Raw genomic sequence first — 23,563 nt, 5'->3', positions numbered from 1 at the left:
TATTTCCAGCCTGACCAGAAACAAGAAACACCGTATATTATACAACGAATGCATATTCTTATCTCCATCCCAGTTTTGCAGACACAAGAAATCTGAATTAAAATACTTAAGGTTTGCTATCCCCTAATTATTCTGAGGAGAAGAATTCACCACTATGAAGGATATAAAAAAGGCCTGGGTTTTACTTTACCTTCTCTTTCAATGTTAATATGAAATCCATCAAATGCCGTGGGTGGTTTTGGTGGCAACCAGCTTAGCACCATTTGCACAGGGAGGAAAGATGGAGTTCCTGATGTAAGTTTCCCTGACATGCTGGCTGTACCGGTGTTCTCATATTCACTGGGAACTACATTGACAAACTCATCTTCACTTTCTGACGAATCAGCTTCATTAGTCCACCAGTATGGTTGGGATGTAGTTGTGTAATCAGTGCTGTTATAGTGGTAATCAGGCCATGCGTAAGAGGTGTTTGCTGAGGGAATTTCAGTGGGGTCATTAGAAAAATGGGTAAGTTTATCTTGCCCTATTACATCCTGTGGTCCCATGAATGATTCTTCGGGGAAATTCCCACTGTGTTCCTCCCAGTTATTCTTGTTCATATGTACAATCTGGACAGAAATATTTCGAGGAGGGTAGGGAACTAGAAGAGAAAAGATTTAAAAAAAATATGTATATTTAATATACCCCTACAGCGGTTAGTTAATTCATCATGGAAATTAGCATGTCTAGTTTGCAGCAAGAGAAAATACACAATATTTTGAAATTCTTTGTTCTTTCTATTAAGATTCTTTTCTTGCTTATACAGGTATAAGCCAAGACTAACTCCATGTGGGTAAAACTAACATAAAGGGAGAGAAGAATCAGGGCTAGAGCGTACAGGAATGCAGTAATGTAGATGTGGGGACACTGTAATAAATTTGCTCATGAATAGCCCAACTAAGTTGCTCTGATGTGAGAACATGAGTAAAAATAATCAAGCGTGTGTTTGTAAGTTGGGCTCTTTGTTTCTTTCATTGTACCTTTTAAATCCTCTTGTACATGGAAAATTATTTTTGTGGAACTGTGAAAGGGTTGAGAAATACAGAAAAAATATCTTAATACACCGCACAACAACTCATGATGTAAAATGTCATCCTAATCACTATATGGCTTTTCCCTCATAATTTTAGCAGCCAGCTTTGTGCAAACATCTAGAATGAAGTTAACACTTTATGTCAAGGGAAAGCTTGATCTTAAAATTTCAGATGATACACAGCATGGGTTTCTAACTGGAGCATTTTGTACAATAGCTGCTGTAATAGATTGCAACCACATTCAGTACCTTTGTGGATTGTACTGTATTAAATTTATGAATGTTCTGTGTAACATTGTGGGCTAGGAATTGTATTTACCTTCATGGGGGGAGGATTACTGCAGTTCATCCAGGAACTGAAAAACAGTGGGGAGTGATTACTGAGATCCCTGAGATTGTAAACAGCTCCAGAGAAGTATTACCTCTTGGGTGTTTGTTATATACTGGTTCCAACAGGTACGAAAGGCGCAAGGGGAACAAAGAAAGGGCTTTTGGTATAAAAGGCTGAGTTTAAACAGTAGGGGACCCAACACTTGCTGAAAGGTGGGAAGGACTTCGGCCTGTCAGGGCCCCATAGGATTGATGGCCAATTTCTGAACCTTTTGTTATCTGTTGTATGTTTTCTCTCTATTCCTTTACCCTTAAATAAATATATTCTGCTGTGGAAAGAGTTGTGTGGTAATTTGTAACTGCTGGCAAATTGCTTCTTATCCCTGGAGAGAAAGCCTAGAATATCTTGTTTTAGGCAGTACATACTTTTTATAAGTAAATTTCATAATGGAAACATTGAGACATTACCCCTTGCACAGTGTTGCATGTAGACATGCTGTCAACGGTATATATACACATTTTCTTCACCTGTTCTGTGCTGTCTGGGTTCATGCCTGACACCGCTATATTCCACTAGGGTGCTTTTGTTGAATGTTGCTTCTGACACCAACTGAAATGTGATGTTGCTGTAGCATATTCCTGGCAGCCAGTGATTGAAAACTGTTTTACCTTTAAAGAAATCTGTAGAAGGGCAAAAAACACACAAACAAAAAACCAACAACCCGACTTACATTAAATGTTCACTTTCAGATAACATGGTGGCACACTTTAAACGAGTGGTGTTTTGGATGTTTAACATAGGTTAGCCCCAGTCTAAGTGATAAAATCCCAATAATTGAGTTTGCCAGTGTTTTTCCTCATTGTCAAAGGTACTTAGATGCAAAAAGCAGCAAAATGAACATGAACCATTTTCCTGGGAAAGATAATTGCAACTGGCAACCCTGTTCAACATGATATTAGCATATCGAAGAACAGCTGATAAAAAGACAAAAAGCTTCCAAATCCCTGTAACTACTGCATACAAACGTTCCCTGGTCTTCTAGTGAATTAAGACATCATGTTCAGGATAAGATAGTCAGTGGACAACTTTCATAGTACACATAACAGAAATGGGCTCAGTTTGTAATGACGAGATCTGGGTTAATCTCTAACATTAATGCATGTAGGAGTCGGGGGAATTAGGGCTATTTGGGGGGTGGGGACTTTGTGGCTGATTAATGCCTGCCTCAAATAATTAAATAAAAAGCCAGGGTGCATTTATTTATTTATAGCAGTAGCATAGCCAGGAAGTCAACAAATATTGCTGCTGATTTCTCTCCTTCCCCCACCCCTTGGAACAGCATTGCACGGCAACTCTTCATAGTGATTTTATGTATTATGCATCCAATAAAATTCATTTGCTTGTTAGGACAATTCTGCGGGCTATTGTGCAATTCTGAGCAAATAAGGTAGCTACACGATTAACCCTTTGGGGGCTGTGTCTATATCCATATCCTTTTGTCACCTTTCAGAGTTATTCTCCCAGGACAAGCTTATTTGCATCTGATACTACAGACAGTACTAATTCAATGGGAGTACCTTCAGATTTAAACTAGCATAACTGAAGGTAGAATATGATCTGATTCATTGTCATCACATTGCCATGGAATGTTAGATGTGATTACGTTTTCCCAGCCCAAAATACTTTCAGGGTAACATTCAGTAAATTGCAGATGATTCTGCAACGCTGGCTGAAAACTCAATGAAACACATCTTTTTACCAACACATTCATTGGGATGGCACTTTTCCATAGGTGTATTTCCCGTTTAGGAGGAGAGTCTAAGCCTGGAAAATTTCAGCCCAAAAGGTGAATATTTCAGAAAATTAAGAATGAGTGGAGACAAAAAATCTTATAATGGAAACCGTTTTGCAGCAACTGTAGCCGTTCCTGCCAAAGATTCACTTATCACGGAAACAGACCTAGCTGTGGTATGGATTGTGGGAACAGACACCAACCTTGCCCAACAGGTTAAGAAAGAAATGAAGAATTATTTTCCATTTGACACCCGAGGAAGGGTTTATGTGCTCTGTCAGAAGAATATAATTTCCTGAGCTGTGATATACAGTAGAACCTCAGAGTTATGAACTGACCAGTCAACCACACACCGCATTTGGAACCGGAAGTACACACTCAAGCAGTAGCAGAGACCGCCACCCCCCCCCACCCCAAAAGCAAATACAGTACAGTATCATGTTAAATGTAAACTATTTTTAAAAATAAAAGGGAAAGCAGCATTTTTTTTCTGCATAGTAAAGTTTCAAAGCTGTATTATCTCAATGTTCAGTTGTAAACTTTTGAAAGAGCCACCGTAACACTTTGTTTAGCGTTACAAACAACCTCCAGTCCTGAGGTGTTCGTCACTCTGAGGTTCTACTGCAGCTGCAGCACTGGCACTGGCACTCTGCTTGTGTAGGAAGTGCAAGTGGTCTTCAGTCAGGACCATTGTTTTATGTCTCTTTGTCAGTCAACTGTTATCTCATTTTAAGCCTTTCTGAGCCAATAGCTCGTTCCAATGTTACAATTCATAACAATAATAACTTCTACAGTTAGCTGTTCAATCAACTAATCTTTGGTCTTGGGCACTCGGGGTGAAATCCTGGCTTTTGCCACTGACATCAATATGGCCAGAATTTCACCCTATATCACCACATGAGTTCTATAAACTACATTGTAGCTCTCCTTCTTTCTGACTTTTTGGCTACAGAACAGCACCAAAAGAAAAGATTAGAACACGTTTTGGATTCCAGTGAACACCTTTATTTTGAGGTGTCATAAATTGGGAACCCCTTGTCCAATTAACTTCAGTTTGAATGGGAAAATTCTATCCAACCTCAGTGTTCATGTACCAGTACTGAGGACAATATTCCTTTCTCTGTGGATTTTAGAGCTAGGATGGGAATTGGGCTTAAAATTGAAGATGAGTGGCCATCTCAACTACGGAGAGGCTACTACCTCTCTATAACATATAGGCTATTTAAATAGGTAGTTATAACATCATTAGAATCACTAATTATTTAAACCTACAGGTCACTTGGCACTCCTTTTTATTTTCCTGTAGATTCAACTGCAATAAATTAAGTGTCAATAGATGGTAGATATTTAGATTAACCATATTTGCATTGTTTTCAATAGTTTTTTTCTTCTTCCTACCTTTGTATAACATTGTTCTATAGTCTTTGCCTTCCCAATAGCTTATGTTTACTCTGGTGAAAACATTGTACTTCTCTGGATACTGAATTTCAAACAACACTCCTGTTTCTGGAGATGGTTTGTAGTCATAGATAGAAACGCTGCTTATGGGAAGAGGTTCTAAAAGACATACAAAGAAACAAGCAGAAAAGGGGAAGAAAGGAACATTTTTAGGCATACAGAAAAGGAGAGAGAAGCTTTTACCTAATTTTACCCCCTTAAGAAATCACATTATCCACTTCCATATGGCATAGAAATTCTTAGATACATTGGTTGAAATCCTGGCCTTGATGAAGACAACGGCAAACCCACCATTGACTTCACTGAGGCCAGAATTTCTGTCCATGTGTCCCCAGCTCATTCACTATCCACAAAGCTTATTCCTCTCAGAGGATGAATTTACCCCTATGCTGAGAGCCAGCAGAAAGCCTGTGCAGCATTGAAGTCCAACTCAAGCCCTCAAAGTTGAAGCTTAAATAGGAGGTAAGTGGAGCATAGTCTGTGTGCTGGATCTCTGCAATTTGATTGAATTTCACCTTTATTACTTGTCTTCAGATCAAAGATGGGCCCTGACTATAAACAAACAAACAAAAACAAACAAACAAAAATTTGAGGGTAGAACAGGGTGAATAACAATTTTTTCAGTTCACTGGCAATTTCATAAAAAGATTGGAAAAAGTTGTTTCAAGTCAAACCAAAAATGAAAACTTTCAGTTTTCAGCAAATTAGAAAGTTGGAAAAAACAGTTTTGGTTCAAATGAAACATTTTGTGCAACCCAAAATGAAATGTTTCATTAGGATTTTGAGCATTTTTTAAATGTTTTAAATTTTTGTAAATAAAATAACTGGAAATTTTGGAATGAAAAGTTGTTCATAATTTTGAAAATGTCAAATTGCAAAATGTTTTTGTATTGCTGAACCTAAATTTTTCACTGAAAAAAATTTTGGTCAGAAAATTTCACTCTGCTCTACTTTGGGATGCTTATAAGCGTGATGTGGTTCTGAACTTTTCAGCTCATTCCCATCTCTACAGCAAAAGGGTATCAATGCAATGACAAAGCAGGAAACACAAGACTTTCATATCTTCTAGAGTAAAAAAAAAAATATTACTTTCTATGTTTATATGTTCTTGTTTCTGTCTGTCTATTTTAGGTATTTACATGGCCCCCATTACCGTAGTATCTCAGTGTCTCATGATCTTCAGTGTGTTTATTATCAGAATACTCCTGTTATCACCTCTGTTTTACAGATGGGGAACTGACTCACAGAGTTTAAGTGACTTGCCCAAGGTCACACAGGAAGTCTGTGGAGCACAGAATTGAATCCTAGTCTTTTCAAGTTCCAGCACTGGCCCTTCTTTTGTCTAGTCCTGTTATAAAGTAAGAAAAATTGGGCCCAGATCCTCAACTGTTTTTCATAAATCAGCAAAGTTCCATTAATTGCAGAGGAAGATTGCTGGCCAATAACTCTCGTGTGCTGTGCTTATTGTTCATTGTGATGTGACTCTGTGGTGATTGCACAATGATGATATCAGTTTATATCAGATGAGAATCTGGTCCAGTATTCATAATATTGGAGCCACAATTTTGTTAAATTTTTCGCTACCTGCAAAATCAGTCTATGGCTTCATATGTTTCTCAGCTAGGACAGACTTTCCAACATGCTTTCATAATGTGTGATTTGGCCAGACATACAAATAATGGACAACATTTTTAGTCAGAGTTTTTCCACACAACCATTTTAATAATTCACTTTACACCCAATGTTCTCAGTAATTGCTTCTACACTTATGATCTAGGCTTTTTAGCTCTCCAATACTTGTTGGACACAGACTGAAAAATACCAGATGTTCAGTACCAATTATTATTATTTGAACTACAGCAGCACCTAGATGGCCCAACAACTGAGATCAAGGCCCCATTGTGCTAGGCCCTATATAAAACACTAGTAAGAGATATTCCTTTCCCTAAAGGGCTTACAATCTAAATAGCAAAGATAAAGGGTTGGAGAAAAGAAGTATAATCTCTATTTTACTAAGGCACAGAGATATTAAATGATTAGTCAAAGACTGCAGAGCTAGTACCAGTACAGTACCTTAACGACAAGATCATCTGTCCTCATTACTACCTTCTGCCAGATCAACCAGTTCAAACAGATTGAAAAACACGCCAAGGTGGCCCATGAAGAAGTTGGCATAATGGGGAGCCAACCTACTATCCATGGCTTTCCCATGGTTTGGACAAAGTGTTTGTTGTTGAATGTAAAATTGTTATGGGTGAGAATGAAATGGATGGGTTTGGTAATGTGTTTGCAGTGGATATCTGAGGCTTGTTCATTGTCTCGTGAATATTTGAGGAAGATAGCTGTGCTGCCATGGTGAGGGATGTTGATGTATAGGGAAGTGACATCCATTGTGGCACGGATGGTGTTCTAAGGGAGACTGTTAATGATGCAGAGTTTGTGGAGGAAGTCAGTTGTGTCCTAGAGGAATCTGGCCCTTTGCATGGTGAGTGTTTTGAGGATAGTTTCTATGAGTTCCAATATTCCTTCAGTAGAGCGCTGTGGCCAGACACGATGGGTCTGCTTGGGTTCCCTTGTATCTTAGCAATCATGTACAAGGTCCTTGGAGTGGGCTTGTGGGGGATGAGTTTGTTGAGTTTTTCTTGGAGTTCTTTGGGGAAGAATTTTATGTTATCCTGAAATCCCTGGGTAAATTATGGCATGAGGTCTTCTCTGATTTCTTCATAGTAGGTGATGTCAGAGAGTTGTTGGTTGGCCTTATTAACATAGTCATCACAGTTGAGGACTATGATGGTGCCCTCTTTGTCTGCTGGTTTGATTGCTAACTGGTGATTAGATTTCAGTGACTGTGTAGCATAGCTGTCCCCTCATCGGTGGAGAGATTGTGGTAGATGTAATGTGACTTTTTTTTAAGGATTTCAGTCAATTCTTTTCCTAAAGCAATCGATGTAATGATCAAAAATGTGGTTTTGTCCACTCTGTGGTGTCCAGTCAGATTACTTTTTTTTTTTTTATGATTATAGGTGGGGACATGGTAATTGTGAGTGGTGTTATCATTGTTGTGAAATAATTCTTTGAGGTGGAGTTGGTGGAAGAACTCTTCTAGTAATTCACATATTAGTATAGTATCAGGTTCTGTGATGGAGTCCCTAAGAGAGTACAGATAATCCAGTTCCACTTAGGGGTATCATGATGTTTGGGTGTCATGTAGTGTACGTGTAGTGAGTACTGGTGCCACTGTTTCTCCCGGAGGTGGTATTCTGTAGGTTGTGGAGTAGTTTTAGTTGGTCCCACTTTCTGTTTTTGTGTTGGATGGATGGATGTCACAAAGGTTTTTTTTTGTTTGTTTGTTTTTTAATAATAGTTTTGGATTTCTTGCATGATTTCCATGTGACTTTCCTGATTTTTCTCTTTCAGTGTTTGGGAGAATATGATGATTTCTTGTTTGAGGTGGTCTCAGATTTCTTGATTCAGCTGGGACAGGAAGCAGAAGTCACAAATTTCTAGAAAGAAGGCAGTGAGTTTGGCATTTCTGTCCTAGTTGAAATCAGAGAATACTGGTCTTCTTGGAAAATAGAGTGAAAAATCCCATGAGATGAGACTATTTTCTATACCAAAAAGCATTGACCTACTGCAGCTAAACATCCACACATTTGAATACCTACTACTTATTCAAACTGAATCTCCAGGACTCTCAAACACCAGTACATATTATAGTGTGCGGAGTCCATGAAAAATATTGCTGACAACTCCTGATTTAATAGCCCAGAAATAGATAACAGCAAAAGCAGGTCACAAAATACAAAGCCTTCCATCTTCTTTCTATTGAGTCTATTCCCATCTCTTCAACTGAAATAAGTGGCTGATCTGGTTATCCACATGACCACAGGGTGCATATAAGAGCTCTTACACATGATAGTGCTTAAAATATCAATAACAACGTCTGAACTGTACAACTCTTAGCTGCAAGTCATCTTTCACTATCGTGGGTCTGCCTTGGGCTCTTTCTTCTATTATCTCATTCAGATTTTGGCCTTCCTTATTATTGTAATAATTACGGCAACTTTCCAAGTCAGTGATTGAATTATCCAGTTATTTCTTCCTAGGACAAATCAAATAAAGGGTAGAAGTTGTATTCATTTTTAATTCAAATTATTTTGGTTCCTGATGTTTTGATTTAATTAGACTATGATTGAATTAAGTGGAAGATGCTATGGATTGCCTTTCCTGCTGTTATGTTTCATTTATCTTCCTCTCTCTTTGGCTTGAGAAAGATGCTAGCACAGTAATGTGAGTGAGAACATGGAATTCAGAGCATCTCCCATCAGCCTATTCCCTCTGGCACCAAGTCTCCTAATCTAAGCCAATTTCACACTATGAAATTACAGGGACACTATAGATAAAAATAATGTTCTGTTTTTAATTTCTCATAACTTGGGTTACTAGCAGCTCTCTAGGTTATTAAAGCTTAATAAATATGTATACTATTTTCCTTTTCATCATATGCATTTAATTTATCACACTATGTGAAGAATGAAATTAGTGACTGGTCAGTTTCACTTCCCTGCTCTCTCAGCATTTAGGGCCCAATCTAGCACCCAATCTTTCAATTTCCTTCAATGACCCTTAACAAATACCTAAAACAGTTGTATTAGAAAGATGCCAAAGTGCTTGGGTTTCCAACACGTCAAAGGAATATTTTAGAACAGTGTCTCTCACCCTTTGCATTCCATATTCTAAAAATAATACAATATTCTATAAATCTTAAGGTTTTATTTGTGGCACAAAAATAATTTTTTTGAAGTGCTAAAACCTACACTTGGGCATAGATGATTTCAGTGTCTCTTTTAAATAAGATTTAATAAATGTATTCACACACAGTGTCCTTTCATTTTTAGATTCTTATAGTATATTATGCCCGTGCAGAGCAGTTTGCAGGATCAGGACCTCCACCCATACCTGAACTTTAAATAGCCTGCCTGTGTTTAGGATGCACACAATTGTGTTTCTTCTGTAGGTCTGAGAATCTGCTGCTCCCATAGCAACCAATTTCTCCTCTTGTCTATTGAAATTTTAACGTCATCATTTCGCCTGGACTCCCTTGCCCTTTTGTATTTAATCTGTTACCTGCATTATGCAAATGGCATGTGAGAATAATGGAAGTTGCAAACCTCCTTCTCAAAACCTAGACCAATTTCAGATGCTAAAGCCTCCAGAAAGCCTCCAGTCAGTGCCAGTCACATTAAAGTTTTATACAGCTGTTTCAAACCAAGAAAAAAACCCTGTACATTGAATATTACATCCACCCTCCAACCAAATTTCCCAAATAAATTGCTTTTTAATGTTAGTAAATCTGCATGCCCTACATTCTGAATTCATTATGGGTTGCCATGCTAAGGTGGATGAAGTATTACACATGGTTCCTAGAAATGGGCCAGGGATTAACTCCCTTACCCATTGCACCCAAAAATAGATTAACGACTGACATTTATATTCCATAGAGAAGAATCCAAGAGCATTTTTACGAAAGTAAGGCCACCATACTGCTGACATGTTCTCACATGTGGTGTAATTTTGCACACAAGTAGTCCCATTTGAAGTCAATGGGGCTACTGACATAAATAAATTATCAACAGGCATAAGTTTCTGCAGAATCAAATTATTATTTATTTGTATCATGTTATTGCCTATATGCCCCAACCAGGATAACAGCTCCATTTTGTTCCATCACTAAAATGCAGCCACCTCTGGGGTGAAATGCAGCAGCTATTTAATGTATGCAGCAACATCACATTAAGATTTCGGATAGGTAATGAAGAACACCATCGCAACTGTATGGAGAATTTAAGCAGAGATACCGACTGGAATGTTCCAGTGTGACTAGTGATTTGGGGTGCCTCAAATTCTATGGGCCCAACTTAGTACACCTTAGAGATGAGAGATATCAAAATTGGGACCTCCATGTTTAAACACAACCCAAAAACTCTTTCAAAAAGTTTTACATTTCATCTGAGAGACAGCACCCAACCTCCTCTACGGCACAGATTCTATGAAGCTTTGGAGGGAAGAATGGCATCTACTGAATCAATAGTGCCATTTCCTGCAGCATCTACTTTGACATTCAAGTATTAACCAGTTCCAATATGGATTACTTTCTAAGAACTGATGAAATTACAGTCCCCAAAAGATACAGCTATAGGGCACTAGGGAGGAAGGAAGAAAAGAAAAAGATCTATGGGCAGAATTCTCTTTATACAAACTATTTTTTCAAAGTTTTCCCATGAGTAGTCAGTGGCTTTCAGAAAGCTAAGATATTTTACAACCCTAATCTTCTAGTTACAGGGCAAAACAAATATCAAGCAGAGCAGTTCTTAATGGTACCATGTGTCCTGATTTAATTTCCCAGTTGAAATACAAGTTGTTGCTTTTTTACAGAGAGGCACATGGTAATTTTGCGGCATGCTGCCTTCTCTACTCCTTTAAATGTGTAAAGCTTGTTCTCTCAATGGGATTAACGTCACAACAAAAAAGCAAATCAATACGGAGTCAAAAAACTAGACAGCACTGATGTAACTCAGCCTAGCAAGGCTGTCTCAGAATAAAGCTCACTGAATATCATTAGACTCTAAATAAAATCAAGTCTCCTGACTGGAAAAGGGTGGGACATGGGTGAGGGGTTTTAGTCACTGGTTTTAGAGTTCCTTTCTTTATTGCTTCCAAAACTACTATATAACTAACTGGGATTTAGCACATGTCGACACAGCAATCAGAGATGTGATGACACCTCAGGTAAGCATCCCCCGGCCCTAGAGTAATCTAGTTAGCATGGCTAAAAATAGCAGAGAAGATGTAGTGGCACAGACTGCACAAGCCAGCCCAGAATCCTAGATACATACTCACTCTGTGAATTCACTTCTATTTTTAGCCATGCTAGCTACACTGAAGCTAGGGTGGGGATGCTTACCTGAGATGTGATCACAATGTAGATGTACCCTTAGCTAGCAGCTTTCTTTCAGATTCCAAAATACTCAATACACATTATAAATCCAGGAATCACCTCACCCTTCAATGAAAAGCCACCACTTTAAGAGCAGGAGTACTTGTGGCACCTTAGAGACTAACAAATTTATTAGAGCATAAGCTTTCGTGGACTACAGCCCACTTCTTCGGATGCATATAGAATGGAACATATATTGAGGAGATATATATACACACATACAGAGAGCATAAACAGGTGGGAGTTGTCTTACCAACTCTGAGAGGCCAATTAATTAAGAGAAAAAAAACTTTTGAAGTGATAATCAAGCTAGCCCAGTACAGACAGTTTGATAATAAGTGTGAGAGTACTTACAAGGGGAGATAGAGTCAATGTTTGTAATGGCTCAGCCATTCCCAGTCCTTATTCAAACCGGAGTTGATTGTGTCTAGTTTGCATATCAATTCTAGCTCAGCAGTCTCTCTTTGGAGTCTGTTTTTGAAGTTTTTCCTGTTGTAATATAGCCACCCGCAGGTCTGTCACTGAATGACCAGACAGGTTAAAGTGTTCTCCCACTGGTTTTTGAGTATTTTGATTCCTGATGTCAGATTTGTGTCCATTAATTCTTTTGCGTAGAGACTGTCCGGTTTGGCCAATGTACATGGCAGAGGGGCATTGCTGGCACATGATGGCATATATCACATTGGTAGATGTGCAGGTGAACAAGCCCCTGATGGTATGGCTGATGTGATTAGGTCCTATGATGATGTCACTAGAATAGATATGTGGACAGAGTTGGCATCGGGGTTTGTTACAAGGATAGGTTCCTGGGTTAGTGGTTTTGTTCAGTGATGTGTGGTTGCTGGTGAGTATTTGCTTTAGGTTGGGGGGTTGTCTGTAAGCGAGGACAGGTCTGTCTCCCAAGATCTGTGAGAGTAAAGGATCATCTTTCAGGATAGGTTGTAGATCTCTGATGATGCGCTGGAGAGGTTTTAGTTGGGGGCTGAAGGTGACAGCTAGTGGTGTTCTGTTATTTTCTTTGTTGGGCCTGTCTTGTAGGAGGTGACTTCTGGGTACTCGTCTGGCTCTGTCAATCTGTTTTTTCACTTCAGCAGGTGGGTATTGTAGTTTTAAGAATGCTTGATAGAGATCTTGTAGGTGCTTGTCTCTATCCGAGGGATTGGAGCAAATGCGGTTATATCTTAGAGCTTGGCTGTAGACAATGGATCGTGTGGTGTGTCCTGGATGGAAGCTGGAGGCATGTAGGTAAGTGTAGCGGTCAGTAGGTTTCCGGTATAGGGTGGTATTGATGTGACCATCGCTTATTAGCACAGTAGTGTCCAGGAAATGGACCGCTTGTGTGGATTGATCTAGGCTGAGGTTGATGGTGGGATGGAAATTATTGAAATCATGGTGAAATTCCTCAAGGGCTTCTTTTCCATGGGTCCAGATGATGAAGATGTCATCAATGTAGCGCAAGTAGAGTAGGGGTGTTAGGGGACGAGAGCTAAGGAAGCGTTGTTCTAAGTCAGCCATAAAAATGTTGGCATATTGTGGGGCCATGCGGGTACCCATAGCAGTGCCGCTGACTTGAAGGTATATATTGTCCCCAAATGTGAAATAGTTGTGGGTGAGGACAAAATCACAAAGTTCAGCCACCAGGTTAGCTGTGACATTATCAGGGATACTGTTCCTGATAGCTTGTAGTCCATCTTTGTGTGGAATATTGGTGTAGAGGGCTTCTACGTCCATAGTGGCCAGGATGGTGTTTTCTGGAAGATCACCGATGGATTGTAGTTTCCTCAGGAAGTCAGTGGTGTCTCGAAGATAGCTGGGAGTGCTGGTAGCGTAGGGTCTTAGGACAGAGTCTACATAACCAGACAAGCCTGATGTTAGGGTGCCAATGCCTGAGATGATGGGGCGTCCAGGATATCCAGGTTTATGGATCTTGGGTAGCAAATAGAATACCCCTGGTCAGGGTTCTAGGCATGTGTCTGTACGGATTTGTTCCTGTGCTTTGTCAGGGAGTTTTTTTAGCAGATGGTGTAGTTTCTTTAGGTAATCCTCAGTGGGATCAGAGGATAATGGCCTGTAGAATGTGGTGTTAGAGAGCTGTCTAGCAGCCTCCTGGTCATATTCCAATTTATTCATGATGACGACAGCACCTCCTTTGTCAGCCTTTAAGAGCAGAAGGAAGTAGTCTTTAAACAGCACCACAGCATCACACATCACTATTATTTTTTAACCTTATCGAGTTCAGACTCCAGGGGGAGATTAAGGCTAGATATACACAATTATTCTTGCTGGAATTTGGCCAGGACACCAGGGTTAACACACCTACTCTTGTAAAAACTGTCATGGGATGTTTTTCATGACAAGTGGTCAGGATCTCAATTTTACCTCTTCTTCAGCAGTAATGTGTCCAACACCACCATATTGAACACTGGTTCAGTACTGAATCAGCAGGAAGAGTGACACCTTCTTATCACCACTACCACATTCTGTCTTACAGGTCTCCCATCTAAGGGCAGATCGTAGCCAGTTCTGCTCTCTCTGATGAAATCACAATCCAAAGTAGATTGGCAACAGATTGGATCTGCTCAGTTCACTAAATTTAAGGCTGCGAGTTCAGGTATAGCAATCATTGGGCCCTGCTACAGTCTCCAAATATGTGGACTATAGAATCCAAATAATACATGCATATATGATGCTAAAGACACCAGAAGCTCTATGTTCTGTGGAGTTTTGACTAGTAATGAGAAAGTCCTGCAACCATTCTAACTAGGGACATGTGAACATATTCACAATAAGTGAAACTGGCAAACTGTTCCTTTTTTACTAGCATCAAACTTTCTGACACCCATCCCAACATTTTCACTGCAGCAAGAAGCACTGTTGGATATCGACACTATTTTCTCTTTGAAAACAAACCCCATTTGATCTTACAGAGAAGGTCCAAGTTAAAGATGACAGCCCTATGTGGCAGAAAAAAAAATTCTGATGTCTTTTCCTCCTGAACAATCTTTTTCTTCCTAGACAGAAGCCTTTGATGAATGCAGCAAAAATTCTGTAAGACTTCAGCGGGGTGAGATTTCACCCTGTGAAGAGAGATTACTTTTTTTTCTTTTTTGTCCACCTGCTGAGAGAAGAACATCACAGAAGGAACTAGGATAGGGAAAGGAAATCAGCTCGTAGGAATATTGTATTGGAAAGCAGAGAGTTCTCAATAGAGAGAGCTTTTCTGTGGATCCCTGAGGGGAAAAGTCCCCTTCCCCATACTCTGCTCTCAGTTGCCTTAGCACAGGATTGGGATGAAAGACGATAGTGGTATGTGGTGCCACTTCACAGACACTTCTGCAAGTATCAGTAAGCCTAGAAGAACTGTTCTGAAATGTTTAAGGACAGCCTTGGGACTAATTGCAGTCAACATCATTTATCTCAAAGAGTTATGCATCATCGGCCACATAGCTTGATTTATCTCATGGCAGTCCAACACATAGGGCCAGTTTGTAGCTGGTGTAACTTGACAGAAGTCAATGGAGTTGCATCAGGATGAATTTGCTCCAGGATCCTGGCAGCAGCATGTCACTTCTTTAAGTCATAGATAAAAACAGATTAGATAAAGCTATTTTTCACATGGTCACGCTAAGCCAATGATATTTAACAGACAGAGAACATATGACACATGGAAAAATATGAATCGATCCTAATTACTTTACAGGTTGCCACAATATCAGACTTTTCCTGAACAAATCCCATAATTGAAACATCCCTCTCCTCAATTAAAAGACCTTCTTGAGAAGGCTATGCTATTATAAGGGGAACTAGTAGCAACCCATATACTTAGGTGGCCCATGCTTTCCATTAAGAAGGATTCTTGCAACCTTTTCTTTGAGAAGTTCTTACACCTGCATTGTTTAGAGCAAACCTTTGACTTTCAGCAGGGCAAATGTCCTTAGGTTACAGATCTGTCTTTACTTCATCCCAGGAAACTCTGTTTATCTTTTACTAAATTTGTAAGTTCAGACTTACTTCTCTGCCAAAGCAGCAGCAGCAGACACTGTACTGGGAATAGTACTGGAAAAACATTTCTTCTGAATTTGTTTCCCAAGCAAAAAAAAGACAGATTTGGCAATACTGAAAAAGTTTGCAAATTCATGTCATTTTTGCTTAATTGTTTCAGCCCATCTGCTTCCCCCGCCCCCACAAAATAATCCAAAAAATCAAATCCTTTGGATATTTTGAATGAAAACATCTTTTTGTTTTGAACTTCCCATCATTGAATTTTGAAATTCCCATCATGATGTGAGGATGGACTAAATGCAACAGACCTCCCTGCCCTGTTTATGGTAGATGAATCCTAACAATGTCAACACAAACAAACCTCTTAAAAGAGGGGTTACTAAAAGGTGGTCCATGCTACAAAAACTTTGAGATGTTCCAACTTTGTGGGAGATTGTCATAGTGACCACCTGGCTTCCCAGTCACAACTGCACAGAGCACCTCACCTCCCATTCATGATCAAACAACATCCATGTGACAGCTACAGCAAAAGAGCCAACACCACATGGCCAGGCAGCTCTCACTGGACTGCCAGCGAGTACTTTTTAGGTCACAGACCACAGTCTGGATCATAGTATGTATATACGCACATAAAAAGGTGAGAAATTTCCATCAAATATATTTAGGCAGGTTTTCAGGGTTGGCTTATACACAGCTCAGGTCCTGGAAATGGCTCATCTCTTCTGCCCAGCCTAGAAAGGAGCTTCCCTGGCCCACCTGCTCAGGGAAGGAGTACCCCAGATGAGCCTGGGGGTGCCCCTTTCCAGACTTTTTATGGGCTGGGCTACCCAGGTAGTCTCTACAGCTGCTCTCTTCCTTCTACCCAAGACTTCAGAGCCTTTGCTCCTAGTCCTCCCCACAACCCAATCAGGTCTTTTTTAATGTAGTTCAACCTCTGCACAGAATTATCTTTGGAGTGACTCACACACAAAGAAGAAAAAGAGAAACTGAATAAGTTGCTACTTACTGGTTAACACAGTGATCGATCTCACTGGTTTGGAAACCATGTTGGAATTCACCACCATCAGAGTCACTATGTAATAAAGGCCATGATAACTGGCATTGAAAACCACAGGGGAAGGTAAAGTGCTGTTGAATTCTTCAAACTGGAAAAAGTAGTTCTTGGATTCACCAGTTATCTTCACAACGTACACAAAGGACGAGCTCACTACATCAGACTCCTCCAACGACACTACAATGGAGTTGTCATCTCGGACAGTAACTTGGAAAGGTGCTGCATTCTACAAGACAATAAAAGAAGAGATACTAAAGGAAAATCCAGGGTATCATCAGCAATTTCACTTTTATCTACACGTTTAGGTATTTACACCACACTCATTCCTGTGGCATTTCTATGCCTGATCCCAGTGGGATGATAAATAAGAATTTCATTCCACGAGAGGGTTAGTTTGCAAAATTCTTGCAATCTTTTTAGGACCTGACCCAAAGCCCAAAGTTAATGCTACATGATTATTAGGCAAATCCATCTGCCAATGCAAGATTGTTCCCTACAGTATATTTTCCAATGCTATGACTAGTCCAGCTTTCAATGTCCCAAAAACTCTGCTGTTTCCCTGAGAAGACTATTTCTGATATGCAGCCTGAATTGCCCTTTTCACCTCACGGGTTGCTGGTTGTTGGTGGGTTTTTTTGTTTGTTGTTTCTTTTAGTAGGGGCAGGGATGAAAGGGGGATACCAGGTGAAGAAGGATTTTAGAAAAAGCTGCAAACAATACCACTGAGGACAGTAGGGTCAATGGAAATGTCTTTATTATCCAGAAGCAGGGCACTATAGGCAGGGCCGATGAGAGGAGGGAGGGGAGAAGCTGGTACAAATTACCGGGGCCTGGCAGTCCGGAAGGGGGCCCGGGGCCCGGCTTCCCCGCCCCTCCCGTCAGTCCTGTTTAGCCAGTCTGCCCTTGCTGGGGGCCTGAAAATTTTTTTTCACCAGGGCCCGAACCCGCTCTCTGTGACCCTGACTATAGGCCTGATCTTGGGAAATTACAAGAATCTGCAGCTGAGGGAAGATTTCTGTGATATAAGAACTGACCAAGCACTCTCAGAAAGTCCTGTCTAAGCATTCACTGGGTGCTTAGCACCTCTCAGTATCAGGCCTTATCTTTGCATCTCAAAAGCTTTCATTAGTGTCTGGGACATGAGGGAATAGGAACTCTTGCCAGTCACTGCTTTTTCATTTCCTAAGTTAAGTCATTTCATTTTAAATGTTTCTTTCATATGCAGTTAAGAAAAAAATTGAGAGATTTAATCTTGTTTTCCTATATCATGAGCATATAAAGTCACTGCCAGCTGAAAAACCTTTTCCTTTTATTAATTGCAAGCCAGCTGTCAGCAAGAAGCACTTGTTCTCTACAGGAATTCCGAACATAACTGCTGTAATTAATTAGAAGAAAAGATTAATCTTTACAGCAGTGGTTACTTCTCTTTTTTCTTCCTCCTCCCTTCCCCTCCACCCCTTTTACAGATGCAGTATTGCCAACCTCAGGCATTCAAAAATCAGGAGTCAGGCCCCCCAAAATCATAAGATTGGCTTAAGAATCATGAGATTTTCAAAAATAATAAACATTATTAATTATTATTATTATTAATTTGCCTTCTGGGTTTTGGCTCAAGCTTTTTTCAAGCTTTTCTCCACAATCATGAGGGCTAGAAACTTATTTTTCTACAAATTAAAGCGGAGGTTATTGCAAAATGAAATTATTCCAGGAGCTGGGGTTTGAAGAAGAATACCAAATATCTGAAAACTAGTGATAAATTTGCAAGAGTTGGCAACATTGTATATAGTAGAGAACGGAGGTTGAAACCATCAACATTAAGTACTACAGAAAGTGGAGGTCCTACAAAATGGCAAACTGGGTTTCAGATCCTGAGTACAGTTGCAGGCCCTGAGTCTGTAAAGAGGCTGAAACAATAGCTCAGAGAGGTGTGAACTACCCTGTACAATGGGATGTTAACTTCTAGACCTTCTATTCTGGGGAACCCCTCCACTACCACCTCTCAAGGAGGGAATTGTGTGAGAAAAGTGAAATGGGCTAGCTCACCCACATACCCACAATGATACACCAAGGTTACTGGGGTAAATACTGTGGGAGTTCCCCTTCCTCTTAAGAAGTCTGTGTTGCCCCTGCTGCTCTCAAAAGAAGTGGTGCTTCTACTGTTGCTGCAGAAGGAGGGAAAGGCTCAAGTTGATGCCCCTGTATCTATGGGAAGGGAGGAGCCCATCAGCTATTGCCACTCCAACTAGGGGAGGGGTCACAATGTAGGATCAGTGCTGTGAGGGTGAAATCACAAACTGGCCCCAATGTCAAGGTGAACCTAGAGCCACAGATTGTCTTAATCTGTCTCCATATAGATAGGGATGAGCCAGGAGACTTGTTCCTAAAAAAGCTGAGAGACTTTAGAGCTGGACACAAACCGCAGCATTGGTATTTCTCTATAATGGACGTAACCTGGACCCAAACCTGGGATAAACATCAGTTCCAGATTTTGATTTGATCTTTGCACTTTGGTTCCAATCTCTAATCCTAAAATCCTTTTAAGTAATTTTAGGACTTTAAAATGATACACACAACATATTATTAGGAATTAATAGGTTATGGCAAAAGTTTATTACACTTTGCAGATGGCATAGTCATTGCCCCAAAGAGTTTACAGTCTGAGGTCCCAACCCTGCAAAGACTTACACATGAAGACTTACAAATGCTTACCTGTTCTCCATTTGGATTGATATGCTTACCTTTTGAAGTCAATAGGGCTAACCATACACGTCTTTGCCTAAAACCCCAGTCCTGCAATCTGACTCACACAGGATCCAATTGCAGGATTAGGGATTACATTTTAGAGCTGGTCAAAAAAACCCACAAACAAACAAAAGAGCAACAACAACAACAACAACAAAACAGGGGGGGGGATTTGGGATTTCATCCTCCCCCCATCAACATTTTAAATTATTCCTACTACACCCCTCTAACCCAGCCCCATGGGACATCAAGGAGGTGTCCATAAAGTTGGTCTCCATGAAACACGGATGTGCCTGTCTCTTCACAGAGAATCACAGAAAGAGTAACTTTATTCTAAGACTAAATAAGGAATTATGGTCCTGATTAATAGATTATATACCCACAAGGGACCACTGTGGTCTCATCTGAGCTCCTGTAATAACACAGGCCATAGGATTTCCCTTTATTTCTGTTTGAACTAGCGCATATCTTTTAGAAAAACATCCCATCTTGATTTTAAAATTGCTAGTGATGGAGAATCCAGCACAACCCTTGGACAGCTATTCTAATAGTTAATTACCCTCACTGTTAAAAATTTGCATTTATTTCCCTTATGAATTTATCTAGCTTCAACCTCCAGCCATTGGACTGTGTTAGATCTTTCTCTGCAAGACTGAAGAGCCCATCATTAAATATTCGTTCCCCTTGTAGGTACTTATAGCCTGATCAAGTTGCCAAGTCACTTAACCATGTATCTAACATGAAGCATGTGAGTAATCCCATTGAAGTCAATGGGGTTTGAAGTCAACAGAACTACTCATACCTAACTTAGGCCCATGCTTCGGTAGATAAGGTAAACTCTGCTATCCCTAAAGATACTCTGGCTTCCTCACTTCTAACCAGAACCTATCCCAGCACCGTCCCCAATCCCCTGGCCTAACTTCTTGCTATACATTTAAAAGAAAGAAACAAACAAAAAGCCCTATTGAAAATCAGTATTTTTTTTTTTATAATGGAGATATCCTATCTCCTAGAACTGGAAGGGACCTTGAAAGGGCATTGAGTCCAGCCCCCTGCCTTCACTAGCAGGACCAAGTACTGATTTTGCCCCAGAGCCCTAAGTGGCCCCCTCAAGGATTGAACTCACAACCCTGGGTTTAGCAGGCCAATGCTCAAACCACTGAGCTATCCCTCCCCCCAAAGGCAATTTAAGGCAGGCAATTACAGTTTAAACCATAGTTCCTCATATTAATCATAGTTTAAGTTACTGGTGGTGCTAATAAAGCACCGCTGGAAATTAATGATATAATTGCATTTGTATATAGACTCAGCATATAATTATATGCTTGTAAGTGTCATTCATATTTGGTGCGATTTTATTCTTTGATATGTATATGGGTGTTGTACTAACTGCACCAAAGTATATTTTATTAAAATTTTTCCCATCACAAGGTGTGCTGGACATGATAGTAAATTCCACCCATCTGACAGCCAGGTGACCCCCCTACATAACTCTCATACGATCATAACTGAGGCACACTATATAAAAATCCTCACAGTAAGTTGCTACTGTTACCAGTGGTAAGATTCAGATGCAGACAATAATGAATTCTAAGTGAGTGATCACTGAAGCAAACAGCTGCCAGTGAGTTTGTAAAAGAGGTAATCACCCTGCCTCACACACCTGCGCCCATATGCTTTAAACTATACCCTGCATGATGCACATTTTTGAGTGACATCTGTTCTATACATTACAAGCATTGCATGGCCTTCTTCAACAATTTCTGACCTTTGGTTCTGACACTCAGGTTCTGATTTCAAAATGCAGGGACAGATGATAGATCAGAATACAAGACTCAAAAATTGATGTGAAAACTTAGGTCATTTTTCTCCCCTCTTGCATTTGCAGTCTGATTTTCTAATGTTTCTAAAAGAGTGGGCCAATGTGTGATGTTCTCTCTCTCTGTATGAGAAGGTGGTTACTGGCGGATATTGGTTTTGTGCTTTTGGGAGGAAGGGCGGGGACAAAACCAGCATTGTTTCTAAGCACCACTGTCAGTGATAAACATGCCCCACTTAACCAGAATGTAAAGCTGGTGTCTCTTAGGACTGACAGCATCAGTATGGTAAATACACATTTCATTACTTCTGGTCAGCTACCTTCAGGATTTAATTTGCTGGTGTCGCAGCTTGAGTGGCTGTTTTATGCCTGTGGGGAAATTTGGCAGGACTTGTGTATTCTGAACCAAATGATTAGCTCCAACTTCCTTCTGAGTTTATTATCACAAGCTTGTGCTGCACTAAAGGATTTCGAAAAAGGAGGAAGTGAATCCTGCACTCTAGTGTCTGCTTGCAGTCCCTTTCAGCACAGGGATAAGTCATGACAATGGAATTTCCAACCAACAACCAGTTCCCAATTTAAAAAAGCAAGAAAATATAATGACATCACACAAACGGCTATTCAAAGAGTAATGGGAAAATAAATGCCATGCAGCAGAGCTCACAGCTCAATATTCTAGAAGTCTATGTCCTCCTTTTAGATTCCTACAACAGTGGTCTCCAACCTTTTTACGCCTAATATCACTTTTTGAATCTAAGGCCAACCCAGGATGTACCACGCCCCTTCCCCAAAGCCCCTTTCCACTCACTCCATTCCCCCTCCCCCCCGTCGCTCGCTCTCCCCCACCTCACTCACTTTCACCAGGCTGGGGCAGGGGGTTGGGGTTTGGGACGGGGTGAGGGGTAAAAGCTCTAGGAGGGGGTACAGGGTGCTGGCTCTGGGAAGGGGGTCAGGGCTGGAGCAGAATGTTGGGGTAAAGGGTGCTGGCTCTAGGAGGGGGTCAGGGCTGGGGCAGAGTGCATGATAGACAATAAACAACCCCCTTTATGGAAGATGCAACATGTCAAGACTCCCCTTGGAATTTTTTCCTTGACAGATTATTACAGTCTATTACAGATTGTCAGTTGAGTAGGCAGAGACACTGTGTGAGTCTTGGAAGAATCCATCCTGGTCATTACACATTGTCCAATGCACTCTAGGACAGGACACAGTTTTGAAGAGTGTCAACCATAAGAAGACAGGAATTGTCTGAGGTAGTCAAAGGATTGACACAGGAATAATAGGATGGGATTTAGTAAACCAAGAAGGCCTTGCCATCGGTGCTTTCACTTTAAGCACCAGTTCTTCACAGGTTATAAACAGATACTAATTAAACAAATACTCGGTAGAAATGGAATCCCCTTGCCATAAAGATTTTCCATGCAAAAAGGAGTATTTTAAGAAGTGGAAATACAACAAGAACATTGACTCCCAATAATTTATGATGTTTTATTTAGGTTAACACATCATTTCTGGCATTCTGCTCTATTAACAGTGTCCTCGGCACTCACACTATTTTGGGTCTTGAGAAACCAGTAATAACAAGCTGGTAATCGTATTTTATAAATAAGGTTAAAAAATTCTTTGTTCTGGGAGACAGCATTAAAGAGACAGCATCCCGCTTTCCATTCCCTGCACCAATTGAGGCAGAAATGTTTGTTTTTTAAGTAAATGTCAATGTTTTATCTATGGAGTGTGATGTTTTACTACTATTTGCTAAAGCCAGTCTGCTGGGTTTTAGAATTTTTACTAGAGACTATTCACCCTTTTACTCAGGGCTTAAATTCTTATGGAGTATTTCCTGGAGCCCCCCACCTCCCGCACCAACATGCTATAAAAACTCCAAGGGGGTTGAAAATATTTACGAGATCTCTGCTCCGGACAGCTCCAGCTGAATTTAAAGCCCTGCTTTTACTATAACTTTAATTGAATCAAAATAGGTGAGAAATGGAAGTGTTTGGAATCAGTTAAGATGATGATACTTAAAAAAAGGTAACATCTAGTAAAAACACCAAATATTTAACTCCTTCCGCAGCCCCCCGGCAAAAAAAACAAAAAAATTGTGATGGGCACAAACCAAAGCTAGGGATCCAAAGAGCAGGAATGTTGAGGAAGTTCAAATCTAGATGAGAATTTATGAATGGCATCTCTCTCTATTCTAGAGCCAATTCACATACACAGCCCCTTGGGAAGTTCAGATCCAGGCTTCAATCTATCTTTAATCCAAACAATTCTTTGAACTTCTCTCTGTAAATAA

At 40.2% G+C, this 23,563-nt stretch overlaps 1 protein-coding gene across 2 annotated transcripts in view; it reads right to left on the bottom strand.

Moving 5' to 3' along the window:
* The window catches only part of PTPRO (protein tyrosine phosphatase receptor type O), a 199,627-nt gene that overhangs the window by 76,141 nt on the left and 99,923 nt on the right, over positions 1-23,563 (bottom strand). For both annotated transcript variants that reach the window (XM_054036062.1, XM_054036071.1), the window contains exons 2-5: positions 16,659-16,932; positions 4,594-4,752; positions 1,931-2,083; positions 191-640 (exon numbers count right to left, since the gene is read on the bottom strand). In XM_054036062.1, the coding sequence (XP_053892037.1) occupies positions 191-640; positions 1,931-2,083; positions 4,594-4,752; positions 16,659-16,932 (1,036 nt within the window). The remainder of the gene's footprint in view (positions 1-190; positions 641-1,930; positions 2,084-4,593; positions 4,753-16,658; positions 16,933-23,563) is intronic.

This window comes from Malaclemys terrapin, chromosome 1, assembly GCF_027887155.1.
Source record: "Malaclemys terrapin pileata isolate rMalTer1 chromosome 1, rMalTer1.hap1, whole genome shotgun sequence".
Lineage (NCBI taxonomy): Eukaryota > Metazoa > Chordata > Testudines > Emydidae > Malaclemys > Malaclemys terrapin.
Note: the sequence above shows the minus strand (reverse complement) of the source record. Positions and strands in the feature narration are given on the sequence as shown.